The following is a 17445-nucleotide window of genomic DNA, read 5'->3' as shown; positions in this document are numbered from 1 at the left end:
AAATCTTTGGGAAGTATACATTTAAACGTGTTTAATAAAAATAAATATATTAGTTGAATTGTATATGGCTGCCTTACTATAAAAAACAGCAATACATAAAATAGTATTGTTTTACTTGTAATGGTATTGGTGAATCAGAAGTCTTGCAAATTATAAAAAAAAAATAGGAACTGGTATTGTAAAATAAGATGGATAGGGACTGTATGGATGTGCAACTTATTAGATTTATGTATTTTTAAATATTTTTATGTAGTGTTTTTTCATTCTGTTTTTAAAATACTATACCTTCAACTCTGCAGATACAAGAAATGGAGAGTGGCTCGAGGCGACAAAGGCTAAAGCCTATGCAAGATGCAGAAGACCACATTAAGTCAAGAATTGACAAGCCAAATCTTGAGCAGCGATACATCAACAGATTTAAAGGTACACCAAATACTCTAAGTATCTGTCCTGTTTTGTAATGTCAGAGTACAGTACAACAGTACATTTGAAGACATGTACAGTCACACTGGAGTGATGAGAGCATTCAGTGCGTCACATGATCAACTGCCAAAGGAGGGCTGTGCGATATCACGCTTTAAGATTGTGAACTATTATAATATTCTGCATTTGTAGAGAGATCATAATATTATGCTAAAGTGCAAATTATCTCAGTTCTCCAGCTTATTGTTTGCATGTGTTTTAAAGCCTTGCCAGTTAAACACTTTATTCACACACTGATCTAACATGCGCTTAAAGTGTCAAATACACAGGGTTTCCATAAACACCATAGTTTTTATCTTAATTGAATGCAAACAGTTACGTGTCAGTATATTAGATCACTGGGTTGTTCATCCTATCTATCTATTTATATATATATACATATATATACATATAACAGCTCAGGTACACACTATATACAATGTGTTCATTTTGTTGGTAGTTGTAGAACATGTTACAGTGCAAGTGTTAATATGGTAAGACAATGAGGCTCTTATATTAAATATGTTTTTTCATCTTTCAGGACGAGGAGTGTTCACCAAGCAATTCATTTTAAAAGGGGATTTTGTGGTTGAGTATAAAGGCCTATTCACACAGGAACAAGAATCCTCTGGAGTGTTTCTTTTTGACTTTCCATGGAAAGGACAAATGTGTTGGTAATTAATTTTTATCCTTGAGTAATACTTTGATAATGCATTGTAATATATGCATAACATAATGGCAAAAACTTGCAATATAGGCCCTGTCCCAAATGGCACACTTCATGCTCACATGTATCTTGAGGGCTTACAATGGCTGCCGCGTGTCCGTTAAGTCCACAAGACCGTAGGGTGTCCCATTCTTCATTTGCTCGCGAGTGCCCTCTTTGCGGCTGCTATGCGTCCTCGATTTGCACTTCTGTTGAAGCTGTGAGCTCCACTGCAGAATTCTACCCCACAGTCAAAGCGGAATTACATCATGAAAGTGTGGACTCTGAGGATGACCGCAAGGGTTTAGGGTGCCATTTGGGACAGGGCCAATGTTCAACATGTTTAGAGTAAATTTTTTTAGAGATGCACCGATTGATCGGTTGGTGACCGGATTTGGCCGATTTTCACGTTATCAGTCTGACATTTTCGGCATGCATGTTAATCAATGAGTATGTTCACACCGGGAGCAGGAGCAGCGCGTGAGTGTCAAGCAGGAGTGTCGCATGAGCAGCATTGAAGTGGGGTTTCGGCGCCGAGTCTATTTGTGTTGCGCTTCTCACGCTCAGTTAAAGTGAAAGCACACTTTTGATGGACAAAATAAATATGATTTCACACAAAAAGTGCTCAAACATGAACAGAATTTGTATGTCTAGTGTGTTTGACCTTTTTTTATTATTCGGTTTGTGTAAAGTATATTGTTTTATAAAAACAAAACAAAAAGGGAATCGGCTAAAATCGGTATCGGCAGGTCAAACTCAGAGAAATCGGAATCGGCCTAGAAAATTGTAATTGGTGCATCTCTAATTTTTTTGTTTCTTTATCCAGTAGATGAAGTTCGTACATGTTAATTTTCAAACACCATTGTCATGTTCTACTATTTGTCATTTTATTTATAATGATATGGACCTTTTTTATGCAGCATGGATGCATCGGAGGAGGATGGCAGTCTGGGAAGGCTTGTAAATGACAGTAACAAACCTAACTGCAAAATGAAGGTTGTAACATTCAATAACAGCCCACACTTGTGCCTTTTTGCTATTTTGGATATTTTTCCTGGGGAAGAAGTCACCTACAACTACGGACCATCAGAATGGCCGTGGAGATCCCAGGTAAAGAATGTTCTCCCCCAATATGCAATAGAGCATTTTCTAGAAGTATTTTCAAAGAATCTAGACAATGTAGGATTGTTGTTGTGTACACATTTGTCTTTATATTAATTATTTTACAGAGTAACATTACTGTCACAGCTTGGATGTCTGAATAACATTTACATGAAGAAAGATTTCCTTTACATCAAACTTTGCTTCAGTGGTCTGAAAATTTGTTGATATTGATTTTTAGCGGACCTTGTAGTGTTCTTGTTCAGTTTTCCTTATTTGCTATATCCCTAAAACAAGAATTGTTCATATTTTTTTAAATAAGGTTGCTTCAACCCAGTTAAATAAAAATAAGGTTTATTTAATTCATGTTTTAAATGAATAACTTCAACAATAAATGTAAACAGTACAAAATTGAGGTTACAAAACTATTCAACTGTAGTGTTTGTGCTTATGTGAGTATTTTTATATGCAGGTGTTCATTTTACATTATGACCATATAAAAAATAGAATAGAAACAGTAAAGTTTTGTATTGTAGGCAAAGATGTTCAAGACGTAGTTTCAGTTTTTTGCCACAATCAGACTTACAACATCTACATTTGTTATTGTTTTTATCCTGCAGCTTCTTTATCTCCAGCAAATGTCTACAACGGTATTTATTTTCATTCTCTCCTTTACAGATGAATACAGATGTTGCAGACAAAACTCCCTGTTTGGCAGAAGCAAGTGCAGAACAGGTATTGTGTAGTTTTGTAAGAGACATTAACATTTATTCTAGGTGTATTTTTTTGATTAATGTATGTTCATTATAGTCAAGTGTGCTTATTATACATCTACAAAGTGGAAAGTTGATATAGAGACTTGATGTAGAGCCAAGCACTGTGTGAACCTGAAAACACACTGCATTGTGAGGACGGAACGGTTTACTAGGACACTGTAGTGTGTTAGTTATGTAGGAAACAATAGGCATGAGATTGTGTTAAACTGAAAACACACTGCATTGTGAGGAAGGAACGGTTTACTAGGACACTGTAGTGTTAGTTATGTAGGAAACAATAGGCATGAGATTGTGTTAAACTGAAAACACTGCATTGTGAGGACGGAACGGTTTACTAGGACACTGTAGTGTTAGTTATGTAGGAAACAATAGGCATGAGATTGTGTTAAACTGAAAACACTGCATTGTGAGGAAGGAACGGTTTACTAGGACACTGTAGTGTTAGTTATGTAGGAAACAATAGGCATGAGATTGTGTTAAACTGAAAACACTGCATTGTGAGGAAGGAACGGTTTACTAGGACACTGTAGTGTTAGTTATGTAGGAAACAATAGGCATGAGATTGTGTTAAACTGAAAACACACTGCATTGTGAGGACAGAACGGTTTACTAGGACACTGTAGTGTTAGTTATGTAGGAAACAATAGGCATGAGATTGTGTTAAACTGAAAACACTGCATTGTGAGGACGGAACGGTTTACTAGGACACTGTAGTGTTAGTTATGTAGGAAACAATAGGCATGAGATTGTGTTAAACTGAAAACACACTGCATTGTGAGGACGGAACGGTTTACTAGGACACTGTAGTGTGTTAGTTATGTAGGAAACAATAGGCATGAGATTGTGTTAAACTGAAAACACACTACATTGTGAGGACAGAACGGTTTACTAGGACACTGTAGTGTTAGTTATGTAGGAAACAATAGGCATGAGATTGTGTTAAACTGAAAACACACTGCATTGTGAGGACAGAACGGTTTACTAGGACACTGTAGTGTTAGTTATGTAGGAAACAATAGGCATGAGATTGTGTGAACCTGAAAACACACTGCATTGTGAGGACGGAACGGTTTACTAGGACACTGTAGTGTTAGTTATGTAGGAAACAATAGGCATGAGATTGTGTTAAACTGAAAACACTGCATTGTGAGGACAGAACGGTTTACTAGGACACTGTAGTGTTAGTTATGTAGGAAACAATAGGCATGAGATTGTGTTAAACTGAAAACACTGCATTGTGAGGACAGAACGGTTTACTAGGACACTGTAGTGTTAGTTATGTAGGAAACAATAGGCATGAGATTGTGTTAAACTGAAAACACTGCATTGTGAGGACAGAACGGTTTACTAGGACACTGTAGTGTTAGTTATGTAGGAAACAATAGGCATGAGATTGTGTTAAACTGAAAACACTGCATTGTGAGGACGGAACGGTTTACTAGGACACTGTAGTGTTAGTTATGTAGGAAACAATAGGCATGAGATTGTGTTAAACTGAAAACACACTGCATTGTGAGGACAGAACGGTTTACTAGGACACTGTAGTGTTAGTTATGTAGGAAACAATAGGCATGAGATTGTGTTAAACTGAAAACACTGCATTGTGAGGACAGAACGGTTTACTAGGACACTGTAGTGTTAGTTATGTAGGAAACAATAGGCATGAGATTGTGTTAAACTGAAAACACTGCATTGTGAGGACGGAACGGTTTACTAGGACACTGTAGTGTTAGTTATGTAGGAAACAATAGGCATGAGATTGTGTTAAACTGAAAACACTGCATTGTGAGGACAGAACGGTTTACTAGGACACTGTAGTGTGTTAGTTATGTAGGAAACAATAGGCATGAGATTGTGTTAAACTGAAAACACTGCATTGTGAGGACAGAACGGTTTACTAGGACACTGTAGTGTTAGTTATGTAGGAAACAATAGGCATGAGATTGTGTTAAACTGAAAACACACTGCATTGTGAGGAAGGAACGGTTTACTAGGACACTGTAGTGTTAGTTATGTAGGAAACAATAGGCATGAGATTGTGTTAAACTGAAAACACTGCATTGTGAGGACAGAACGGTTTACTAGGACACTGTAGTGTTAGTTATGTAGGAAACAATAGGCATGAGATTGTTAAACTGACGACACAGTAGCAGCTTCTTTATCTCCAGCAAATGTCTACAACGGTATTTATTTTCATTCTCTCCTTTACAGATGAATACAGATGTTGCAGACAAAACTCCCTGTTTGGCAGAAGCAAGTGCAGAACAGGTATTGTGTAGTTTTGTAAGAGACATTAACATTTATTCTAGGTGTATTTTTTTGATTAATGTATGTTCATTATAGTCAAGTGTGCTTATTATACATCTACAAAGTGGAAAGTTGATATAGAGACTTGATGTAGAGCCAAGCACTGTGTGAACCTGAAAACACACTGCATTGTGAGGACGGAACGGTTTACTAGGACACTGTAGTGTTAGTTATGTAGGAAACAATAGGCATGAGATTGTGTTAAACTGAAAACACACTGCATTGTGAGGACAGAACGGTTTACTAGGACACTGTAGTGTTAGTTATGTAGGAAACAATAGGCATGAGATTGTGTTAAACTGAAAACACTGCATTTTGAGGACAGAACGGTTTACTAGGACACTGTAGTGTTAGTTATGTAGGAAACAATAGGCATGAGATTGTGTTAAACTGAAAACACACTGCATTGTGAGGACAGAACGGTTTACTAGGACACTGTAGTGTTAGTTATGTAGGAAACAATAGGCATGAGATTGTGTTAAACTGAAAACACACTGCATTGTGAGGACAGAACGGTTTACTAGGACACTGTAGTGTTAGTTATGTAGGAAACAATAGGCATGAGATTGTGTTAAACTGAAAACACACTGCATTGTGAGGACGGAACGGTTTACTAGGACACTGTAGTGTTAGTTATGTAGGAAACAATAGGCATGAGATTGTGTTAAACTGAAAACACACTGCATTGTGAGGACAGAACGGTTTACTAGGACACTGTAGTGTTAGTTATGTAGGAAACAATAGGCATGAGATTGTTAAACTGAAAACACTGCATTGTGAGGACAGAACGGTTTACTAGGACACTGTAGTGTTAGTTATGTAGGAAACAATAGGCATGAGATTGTGTTAAACTGAAAACACACTGCATTGTGAGGACAGAACGGTTTACTAGGACACTGTAGTGTTAGTTATGTAGGAAACAATAGGCATGAGATTGTTAAACTGACGACACAGTAGCAGCTTCTTTATCTCCAGCAAATGTCTACAACGGTATTTATTTTCATTCTCTCCTTTACAGATGAATACAGATGTTGCAGACAAAACTCCCTGTTTGGCAGAAGCAAGTGCAGAACAGGTATTGTGTAGTTTTGTAAGAGACATTAACATTTATTCTAGGTGTATTTTTTTGATTAATGTATGTTCATTATAGTCAAGTGTGCTTATTATACATCTACAAAGTGGAAAGTTGATATAGAGACTTGATGTAGAGCCAAGCACTGTGTGAACCTGAAAACACACTGCATTGTGAGGACGGAACGGTTTACTAGGACACTGTAGTGTGTTAGTTATGTAGGAAACAATAGGCATGATATTGTGTTAAACTGAAAACACTACATTGTGAGGACGGTACGGTTTACTAGGACACTGTAGTGTGTTAGTTATGTAGGAAACAATAGGCATGAGATTGTGTTAAACTGAAAACACACTGCATTGTGAGGAAGGAACGGTTTACTAGGACACTGTAGTGTTAGTTATGTAGGAAACAATAGGCATGAGATTGTGTTAAACTGAAAACACACTGCATTGTGAGGACAGAACGGTTTACTAGGACACTGTAGTGTTAGTTATGTAGGAAACAATAGGCATGAGATTGTGTTAAACTGAAAACACACTGCATTGTGAGGACAGAACGGTTTACTAGGACACTGTAGTGTTAGTTATGTAGGAAACAATAGGCATGAGATTGTGTTAAACTGAAAACACTGCATTGTGAGGACAGAACGGTTTACTAGGACACTGTAGTGTTAGTTATGTAGGAAACAATAGGCATGAGATTGTGTTAAACTGAAAACACTGCATTTTGAGGACAGAACGGTTTACTAGGACACTGTAGTGTTAGTTATGTAGGAAACAATAGGCATGAGATTGTGTTAAACTGAAAACACACTGCATTGTGAGGACAGAACGGTTTACTAGGACACTGTAGTGTTAGTTATGTAGGAAACAATAGGCATGAGATTGTGTTAAACTGAAAACACTGCATTGTGAGGAAGGAACGGTTTACTAGGACACTGTAGTGTTAGTTATGTAGGAAACAATAGGCATGAGATTGTGTTAAACTGAAAACACACTGCATTGTGAGGACAGAACGGTTTACTAGGACACTGTAGTGTTAGTTATGTAGGAAACAATAGGCATGAGATTGTGTTAAACTGAAAACACTGCATTTTGAGGACAGAACGGTTTACTAGGACACTGTAGTGTGTTAGTTATGTAGGAAACAATAGGCATGAGATTGTGTTAAACTGAAAACACTGCATTTTGAGGACAGAACGGTTTACTAGGACACTGTAGTGTGTTAGTTATGTAGGAAACAATAGGCATGAGATTGTGTTAAACTGAAAACACTGCATTTTGAGGACAGAACGGTTTACTAGGACACTGTAGTGTGTTAGTTATGTAGGAAACAATAGGCATGAGATTGTGTTAAACTGAAAACACTGCATTTTGAGGACAGAACGGTTTACTAGGACACTGTAGTGTGTTAGTTATGTAGGAAACAATAGGCATGAGATTGTGTTAAACTGAAAACACACTGCATTTTGAGGACAGAACGGTTTACTAGGACACTGTAGTGTTAGTTATGTAGGAAACAATAGGCATGAGATTGTGTTAAACTGAAAACACACTGCATTGTGAGGACAGAACGGTTTACTAGGACACTGTAGTGTTAGTTATGTAGGAAACAATAGGCATGAGATTGTGTTAAACTGAAAACACTGCATTGTGAGGACAGAACGGTTTACTAGGACACTGTAGTGTTAGTTATGTAGGAAACAATAGGCATGAGATTGTGTTAAACTGAAAACACTGCATTGTGAGGACAGAACGGTTTACTAGGACACTGTAGTGTTAGTTATGTAGGAAACAATAGGCATGAGATTGTGTTAAACTGAAAACACACTGCATTGTGAGGACAGAACGGTTTACTAGGACACTGTAGTGTTAGTTATGTAGGAAACAATAGGCATGAGATTGTGTGAACCTGAAAACACACTGCATTGTGAGGACGGAACGGTTTACTAAGACACTGTAGTGTTAGTTATGTAGGAAACAATAGGCATGAGATTGTGTTAAACTGAAAACACTGCATTGTGAGGACAGAACGGTTTACTAGGACACTGTAGTGTTAGTTATGTAGGAAACAATAGGCATGAGATTGTGTTAAACTGAAAACACACTGCATTGTGAGGACAGAACGGTTTACTAGGACACTGTAGTGTTAGTTATGTAGGAAACAATAGGCATGAGATTGTGTTAAACTGAAAACACACTGCATTGTGAGGACGGAACGGTTTACTAAGACACTGTAGTGTTAGTTATGTAGGAAACAATAGGCATGAGATTGTGTTAAACTGAAAACACACTGCATTGTGAGGACAGAACGGTTTACTAGGACACTGTAGTGTTAGTTATGTAGGAAACAATAGGCATGAGATTGTGTTAAACTGAAAACACACTGCATTGTGAGGACAGAACGGTTTACTAGGACACTGTAGTGTTAGTTATGTAGGAAACAATAGGCATGAGATTGTGTGAACCTGAAAACACACTGCATTGTGAGGACGGAACGGTTTACTAGGACACTGTAGTGTTAGTTATGTAGGAAACAATAGGCATGAGATTGTGTTAAACTGAAAACACACTGCATTGTGAGGACGGAACGGTTTACTAGGACACTGTAGTGTTAGTTATGTAGGAAACAATAGGCATGAGATTGTGTTAAACTGAAAACACTGCATTGTGAGGACAGAACGGTTTACTAGGACACTGTAGTGTTAGTTATGTAGGAAACAATAGGCATGAGATTGTGTTAAACTGAAAACACACTGCATTGTGAGGACAGAACGGTTTACTAGGACACTGTAGTGTTAGTTATGTAGGAAACAATAGGCATGAGATTGTGTGAACCTGAAAACACACTGCATTGTGAGGAAGGAACGGTTTACTAGGACACTGTAGTGTTAGTTATGTAGGAAACAATAGGCATGAGATTGTGTTAAACTGAAAACACACTGCATTGTGAGGACGGAACGGTTTACTAGGACACTGTAGTGTTAGTTATGTAGGAAACAATAGGCATGAGATTGTGTTAAACTGAAAACACTGCATTTTGAGGACAGAACGGTTTACTAGGACACTGTAGTGTGTTAGTTATGTAGGAAACAATAGGCATGAGATTGTGTTAAACTGAAAACACTGCATTTTGAGGACAGAACGGTTTACTAGGACACTGTAGTGTGTTAGTTATGTAGGAAACAATAGGCATGAGATTGTGTTAAACTGAAAACACTGCATTTTGAGGACAGAACGGTTTACTAGGACACTGTAGTGTGTTAGTTATGTAGGAAACAATAGGCATGAGATTGTGTTAAACTGAAAACACTGCATTTTGAGGACAGAACGGTTTACTAGGACACTGTAGTGTGTTAGTTATGTAGGAAACAATAGGCATGAGATTGTGTTAAACTGAAAACACACTGCATTGTGAGGACGGAACGGTTTACTAGGACACTGTAGTGTTAGTTATGTAGGAAACAATAGGCATGAGATTGTGTTAAACTGAAAACACTGCATTTTGAGGACAGAACGGTTTACTAGGACACTGTAGTGTGTTAGTTATGTAGGAAACAATAGGCATGAGATTGTGTTAAACTGAAAACACTGCATTTTGAGGACAGAACGGTTTACTAGGACACTGTAGTGTGTTAGTTATGTAGGAAACAATAGGCATGAGATTGTGTTAAACTGAAAACACTGCATTTTGAGGACAGAACGGTTTACTAGGACACTGTAGTGTTAGTTATGTAGGAAACAATAGGCATGAGATTGTGTTAAACTGAAAACACACTGCATTGTGAGGACGGAACGGTTTACTAGGACACTGTAGTGTTAGTTATGTAGGAAACAATAGGCATGAGATTGTGTTAAACTGAAAACACTGCATTGTGAGGACAGAACGGTTTACTAGGACACTGTAGTGTTAGTTATGTAGGAAACAATAGGCATGAGATTGTGTTAAACTGAAAACACACTGCATTGTGAGGACAGAACGGTTTACTAGGACACTGTAGTGTTAGTTATGTAGGAAACAATAGGCATGAGATTGTGTGAACCTGAAAACACACTGCATTGTGAGGAAGGAACGGTTTACTAGGACACTGTAGTGTTAGTTATGTAGGAAACAATAGGCATGAGATTGTGTTAAACTGAAAACACACTGCATTGTGAGGACGGAACGGTTTACTAGGACACTGTAGTGTTAGTTATGTAGGAAACAATAGGCATGAGATTGTGTTAAACTGAAAACACTGCATTTTGAGGACAGAACGGTTTACTAGGACACTGTAGTGTGTTAGTTATGTAGGAAACAATAGGCATGAGATTGTGTTAAACTGAAAACACTGCATTTTGAGGACAGAACGGTTTACTAGGACACTGTAGTGTGTTAGTTATGTAGGAAACAATAGGCATGAGATTGTGTTAAACTGAAAACACTGCATTTTGAGGACAGAACGGTTTACTAGGACACTGTAGTGTTAGTTATGTAGGAAACAATAGGCATGAGATTGTGTTAAACTGAAAACACACTGCATTGTGAGGACAGAACGGTTTACTAGGACACTGTAGTGTTAGTTATGTAGGAAACAATAGGCATGAGATTGTGTTAAACTGAAAACACACTGCATTGTGAGGACAGAACGGTTTACTAGGACACTGTAGTGTTAGTTATGTAGGAAACAATAGGCATGAGATTGTGTTAAACTGAAAACACTGCATTGTGAGGACAGAACGGTTTACTAGGACACTGTAGTGTTAGTTATGTAGGAAACAATAGGCATGAGATTGTGTTAAACTGAAAACACTGCATTGTGAGGACAGAACGGTTTACTAGGACACTGTAGTGTTAGTTATGTAGGAAACAATAGGCATGAGATTGTGTTAAACTGAAAACACACTGCATTGTGAGGACAGAACGGTTTACTAGGACACTGTAGTGTTAGTTATGTAGGAAACAATAGGCATGAGATTGTGTGAACCTGAAAACACACTGCATTGTGAGGACGGAACGGTTTACTAAGACACTGTAGTGTTAGTTATGTAGGAAACAATAGGCATGAGATTGTGTTAAACTGAAAACACACTGCATTGTGAGGACAGAACGGTTTACTAGGACACTGTAGTGTTAGTTATGTAGGAAACAATAGGCATGAGATTGTGTGAACCTGAAAACACACTGCATTGTGAGGACGGAACGGTTTACTAGGACACTGTAGTGTTAGTTATGTAGGAAACAATAGGCATGAGATTGTGTTAAACTGAAAACACACTGCATTGTGAGGACGGAACGGTTTACTAGGACACTGTAGTGTTAGTTATGTAGGAAACAATAGGCATGAGATTGTGTTAAACTGAAAACACTGCATTGTGAGGACAGAACGGTTTACTAGGACACTGTAGTGTTAGTTATGTAGGAAACAATAGGCATGAGATTGTGTTAAACTGAAAACACTGCATTGTGAGGACAGAACGGTTTACTAGGACACTGTAGTGTTAGTTATGTAGGAAACAATAGGCATGAGATTGTGTTAAACTGAAAACACTGCATTGTGAGGAAGGAACGGTTTACTAGGACACTGTAGTGTTAGTTATGTAGGAAACAATAGGCATGAGATTGTGTTAAACTGAAAACACTGCATTGTGAGGACAGAACGGTTTACTAGGACACTGTAGTGTTAGTTATGTAGGAAACAATAGGCATGAGATTGTGTTAAACTGAAAACACTGCATTGTGAGGAAGGAAAGGTTTACTAGGACACTGTAGTGTTAGTTATGTAGGAAACAATAGGCATGAGATTGTGTTAAACTGAAAACACTGCATTGTGAGGAAGGAAAGGTTTACTAGGACACTGTAGTGTTAGTTATGTAGGAAACAATAGGCATGAGATTGTGTTAAACTGAAAACACTGCATTGTGAGGAAGGAACGGTTTACTAGGACACTGTAGTGTTAGTTATGTAGGAAACAATAGGCATGAGATTGTGTTAAACTGAAAACACTGCATTGTGAGGAAGGAAAGGTTTACTAGGACACTGTAGTGTTAGTTATGTAGGAAACAATAGGCATGAGATTGTGTTAAACTGAAAACACTGCATTGTGAGGAAGGAACGGTTTACTAGGACACTGTAGTGTTAGTTATGTAGGAAACAATAGGCATGAGATTGTGTTAAACTGAAAACACACTGCATTGTGAGGACGGAACGGTTTACTAGGACACTGTAGTGTTAGTTATGTAGGAAACAATAGGCATGAGATTGTGTTAAACTGAAAACACACTGCATTGTGAGGACAGAACGGTTTACTAGGACACTGTAGTGTTAGTTATGTAGGAAACAATAGGCATGAGATTGTGTTAAACTGAAAACACTGCATTGTGAGGAAGGAAAGGTTTACTAGGACACTGTAGTGTTAGTTATGTAGGAAACAATAGGCATGAGATTGTGTTAAACTGAAAACACTGCATTGTGAGGACAGAACGGTTTACTAGGACACTGTAGTGTTAGTTATGTAGGAAACAATAGGCATGAGATTGTGTTAAACTGAAAACACACTGCATTGTGAGGACAGAACGGTTTACTAGGACACTGTAGTGTTAGTTATGTAGGAAACAATAGGCATGAGATTGTGTTAAACTGAAAACACTGCATTGTGAGGACAGAACGGTTTACTAGGACACTGTAGTGTTAGTTATGTAGGAAACAATAGGCATGAGATTGTGTTAAACTGAAAACACTGCATTGTGAGGAAGGAACGGTTTACTAGGACACTGTAGTGTTAGTTATGTAGGAAACAATAGGCATGAGATTGTGTTAAACTGAAAACACTGCATTGTGAGGACAGAACGGTTTACTAGGACACTGTAGTGTTAGTTATGTAGGAAACAATAGGCATGAGATTGTGTTAAACTGAAAACACACTGCATTGTGAGGACAGAACGGTTTACTAGGACACTGTAGTGTTAGTTATGTAGGAAACAATAGGCATGAGATTGTGTTAAACTGAAAACACTGCATTGTGAGGACAGAACGGTTTACTAGGACACTGTAGTGTTAGTTATGTAGGAAACAATAGGCATGAGATTGTGTTAAACTGAAAACACACTGCATTGTGAGGACAGAACGGTTTACTAGGACACTGTAGTGTTAGTTATGTAGGAAACAATAGGCATGAGATTGTGTTAAACTGAAAACACACTGCATTGTGAGGACAGAACGGTTTACTAGGACACTGTAGTGTTAGTTATGTAGGAAACAATAGGCATGAGATTGTTAAACTGACGACACAGTAGCAGCTTCTTTATCTCCAGCAAATGTCTACAACGGTATTTATTTTCATTCTCTCCTTTACAGATGAATACAGATGTTGCAGACAAAACTCCCTGTTTGGCAGAAGCAAGTGCAGAACAGGTATTGTGTAGTTTTGTAAGAGACATTAACATTTATTCTAGGTGTATTTTTTTGATTAATGTATGTTCATTATAGTCAAGTGTGCTTATTATACATCTACAAAGTGGAAAGTTGATATAGAGACTTGATGTAGAGCCAAGCACTGTGTGAACCTGAAAACACACTGCATTGTGAGGACGGAACGGTTTACTAGGACACTGTAGTGTGTTAGTTATGTAGGAAACAATAGGCATGAGATTGTGTTAAACTGAAAACACTGCATTGTGAGGACAGAACGGTTTACTAGGACACTGTAGTGTTAGTTATGTAGGAAACAATAGGCATGAGATTGTGTTAAACTGAAAACACACTGCATTGTGAGGACAGAACGGTTTACTAGGACACTGTAGTGTTAGTTATGTAGGAAACAATAGGCATGAGATTGTGTTAAACTGAAAACACTGCATTGTGAGGACAGAACGGTTTACTAGGACACTGTAGTGTTAGTTATGTAGGAAACAATAGGCATGAGATTGTGTTAAACTGAAAACACACTGCATTGTGAGGACGGAACGGTTTACTAGGACACTGTAGTGTTAGTTATGTAGGAAACAATAGGCATGAGATTGTGTTAAACTGAAAACACACTGCATTGTGAGGACAGAACGGTTTACTAGGACACTGTAGTGTTAGTTATGTAGGAAACAATAGGCATGAGATTGTTAAACTGACGACACAGTAGCAGCTTCTTTATCTCCAGCAAATGTCTACAACGGTATTTATTTTCATTCTCTCCTTTACAGATGAATACAGATGTTGCAGACAAAACTCCCTGTTTGGCAGAAGCAAGTGCAGAACAGGTATTGTGTAGTTTTGTAAGAGACATTAACATTTATTCTAGGTGTATTTTTTTGATTAATGTATGTTCATTATAGTCAAGTGTGCTTATTATACATCTACAAAGTGGAAAGTTGATATAGAGACTTGATGTAGAGCCAAGCACTGTGTGAACCTGAAAACACACTGCATTGTGAGGACGGAACGGTTTACTAGGACACTGTAGTGTGTTAGTTATGTAGGAAACAATAGGCATGAGATTGTGTTAAACTGAAAACACTGCATTGTGAGGACAGAACGGTTTACTAGGACACTGTAGTGTTAGTTATGTAGGAAACAATAGGCATGAGATTGTGTTAAACTGAAAACACACTGCATTGTGAGGACAGAACGGTTTACTAGGACACTGTAGTGTTAGTTATGTAGGAAACAATAGGCATGAGATTGTGTTAAACTGAAAACACTGCATTGTGAGGACAGAACGGTTTACTAGGACACTGTAGTGTTAGTTATGTAGGAAACAATAGGCATGAGATTGTGTTAAACTGAAAACACACTGCATTGTGAGGACGGAACGGTTTACTAGGACACTGTAGTGTTAGTTATGTAGGAAACAATAGGCATGAGATTGTGTTAAACTGAAAACACACTGCATTGTGAGGACAGAACGGTTTACTAGGACACTGTAGTGTTAGTTATGTAGGAAACAATAGGCATGAGATTGTGTTAAACTGAAAACACACTGCATTGTGAGGACAGAACGGTTTACTAGGACACTGTAGTGTTAGTTATGTAGGAAACAATAGGCATGAGATTGTTAAACTGACGACACAGTAGCAGCTTCTTTATCTCCAGCAAATGTCTACAACGGTATTTATTTTCATTCTCTCCTTTACAGATGAATACAGATGTTGCAGACAAAACTCCCTGTTTGGCAGAAGCAAGTGCAGAACAGGTATTGTGTAGTTTTGTAAGAGACATTAACATTTATTCTAGGTGTATTTTTTTGATTAATGTATGTTCATTATAGTCAAGTGTGCTTATTATACATCTACAAAGTGGAAAGTTGATATAGAGACTTGATGTAGAGCCAAGCACTGTGTGAACCTGAAAACACACTGCATTGTGAGGACGGAACGGTTTACTAGGACACTGTAGTGTGTTAGTTATGTAGGAAACAATAGGCATGAGATTGTGTTAAACTGAAAACACACTGCATTGTGAGGACGGTACGGTTTACTAGGACACTGTAGTGTTAGTTATGTAGGAAACAATAGGCATGAGATTGTGTTAAACTGAAAACACACTGCATTGTGAGGACAGAACGGTTTACTAGGACACTGTAGTGTGTTAGTTATGTAGGAAACAATAGGCATGAGATTGTGTTAAACTGAAAACACTGCATTGTGAGGACAGAACGGTTTACTAGGACACTGTAGTGTTAGTTATGTAGGAAACAATAGGCATGAGATTGTGTTAAACTGAAAACACACTGCATTGTGAGGACAGAACGGTTTACTAGGACACTGTAGTGTGTTAGTTATGTAGGAAACAATAGGCATGAGATTGTGTTAAACTGAAAACACACTGCATTGTGAGGACGGAACGGTTTACTAGGACACTGTAGTGTGTTAGTTATGTAGGAAACAATAGGCATGAGATTGTGTTAAACTGAAAACACTGCATTGTGAGGACAGAACGGTTTACTAGGACACTGTAGTGTTAGTTATGTAGGAAACAATAGGCATGAGATTGTGTTAAACTGAAAACACACTGCATTGTGAGGACGGAACGGTTTACTAGGACACTGTAGTGTTAGTTATGTAGGAAACAATAGGCATGAGATTGTGTTAAACTGAAAACACTGCATTGTGAGGACAGAACGGTTTACTAGGACACTGTAGTGTTAGTTATGTAGGAAACAATAGGCATGAGATTGTGTTAAACTGAAAACACTGCATTGTGAGGACAGAACGGTTTACTAGGACACTGTAGTGTTAGTTATGTAGGAAACAATAGGCATGAGATTGTGTTAAACTGAAAACACTGCATTGTGAGGAAGGAACGGTTTACTAGGACACTGTAGTGTTAGTTATGTAGGAAACAATAGGCATGAGATTGTGTTAAACTGAAAACACTGCATTGTGAGGAAGGAAAGGTTTACTAGGACACTGTAGTGTTAGTTATGTAGGAAACAATAGGCATGAGATTGTGTTAAACTGAAAACACTGCATTGTGAGGAAGGAACGGTTTACTAGGACACTGTAGTGTTAGTTATGTAGGAAACAATAGGCATGAGATTGTGTTAAACTGAAAACACACTGCATTGTGAGGACAGAACGGTTTACTAGGACACTGTAGTGTTAGTTATGTAGGAAACAATAGGCATGAGATTGTGTTAAACTGAAAACACTGCATTGTGAGGAAGGAAAGGTTTACTAGGACACTGTAGTGTTAGTTATGTAGGAAACAATAGGCATGAGATTGTGTTAAACTGAAAACACTGCATTGTGAGGACAGAACGGTTTACTAGGACACTGTAGTGTTAGTTATGTAGGAAACAATAGGCATGAGATTGTGTTAAACTGAAAACACACTGCATTGTGAGGACAGAACGGTTTACTAGGACACTGTAGTGTTAGTTATGTAGGAAACAATAGGCATGAGATTGTGTTAAACTGAAAACACTGCATTGTGAGGACAGAACGGTTTACTAGGACACTGTAGTGTTAGTTATGTAGGAAACAATAGGCATGAGATTGTGTTAAACTGAAAACACTGCATTGTGAGGAAGGAACGGTTTACTAGGA

The 17445-nt window shown here is 37.9% G+C and overlaps 1 protein-coding gene across 1 annotated transcript in view; it reads left to right on the top strand.

Annotated features, from left to right (window-relative positions):
* The first annotated feature begins 88 nt into the window (after positions 1-88).
* Positions 89-17445, top strand: part of LOC130076444 (uncharacterized) — a 33535-nt gene continuing 16178 nt past the window's right edge. Inside the window, exons 1-6 of the mRNA XM_056241520.1 lie at positions 89-423; positions 1004-1136; positions 2089-2278; positions 2948-3004; positions 5257-5313; positions 6371-6427. Of these exons, the coding sequence (XP_056097495.1) occupies positions 309-423; positions 1004-1136; positions 2089-2278; positions 2948-3004; positions 5257-5313; positions 6371-6427 (609 nt within the window). The 5' untranslated portion in view covers positions 89-308. The remainder of the gene's footprint in view (positions 424-1003; positions 1137-2088; positions 2279-2947; positions 3005-5256; positions 5314-6370; positions 6428-17445) is intronic.

This window comes from Rhinichthys klamathensis, unplaced genomic scaffold (assembly GCF_029890125.1).
Source record: "Rhinichthys klamathensis goyatoka isolate OS25496 unplaced genomic scaffold, OSU_Roscu_1.1 h1tg000652l_1, whole genome shotgun sequence".
NCBI lineage: Eukaryota > Metazoa > Chordata > Actinopteri > Cypriniformes > Leuciscidae > Rhinichthys > Rhinichthys klamathensis.
This window is presented reverse-complemented; position numbering and strand designations above follow the sequence as displayed.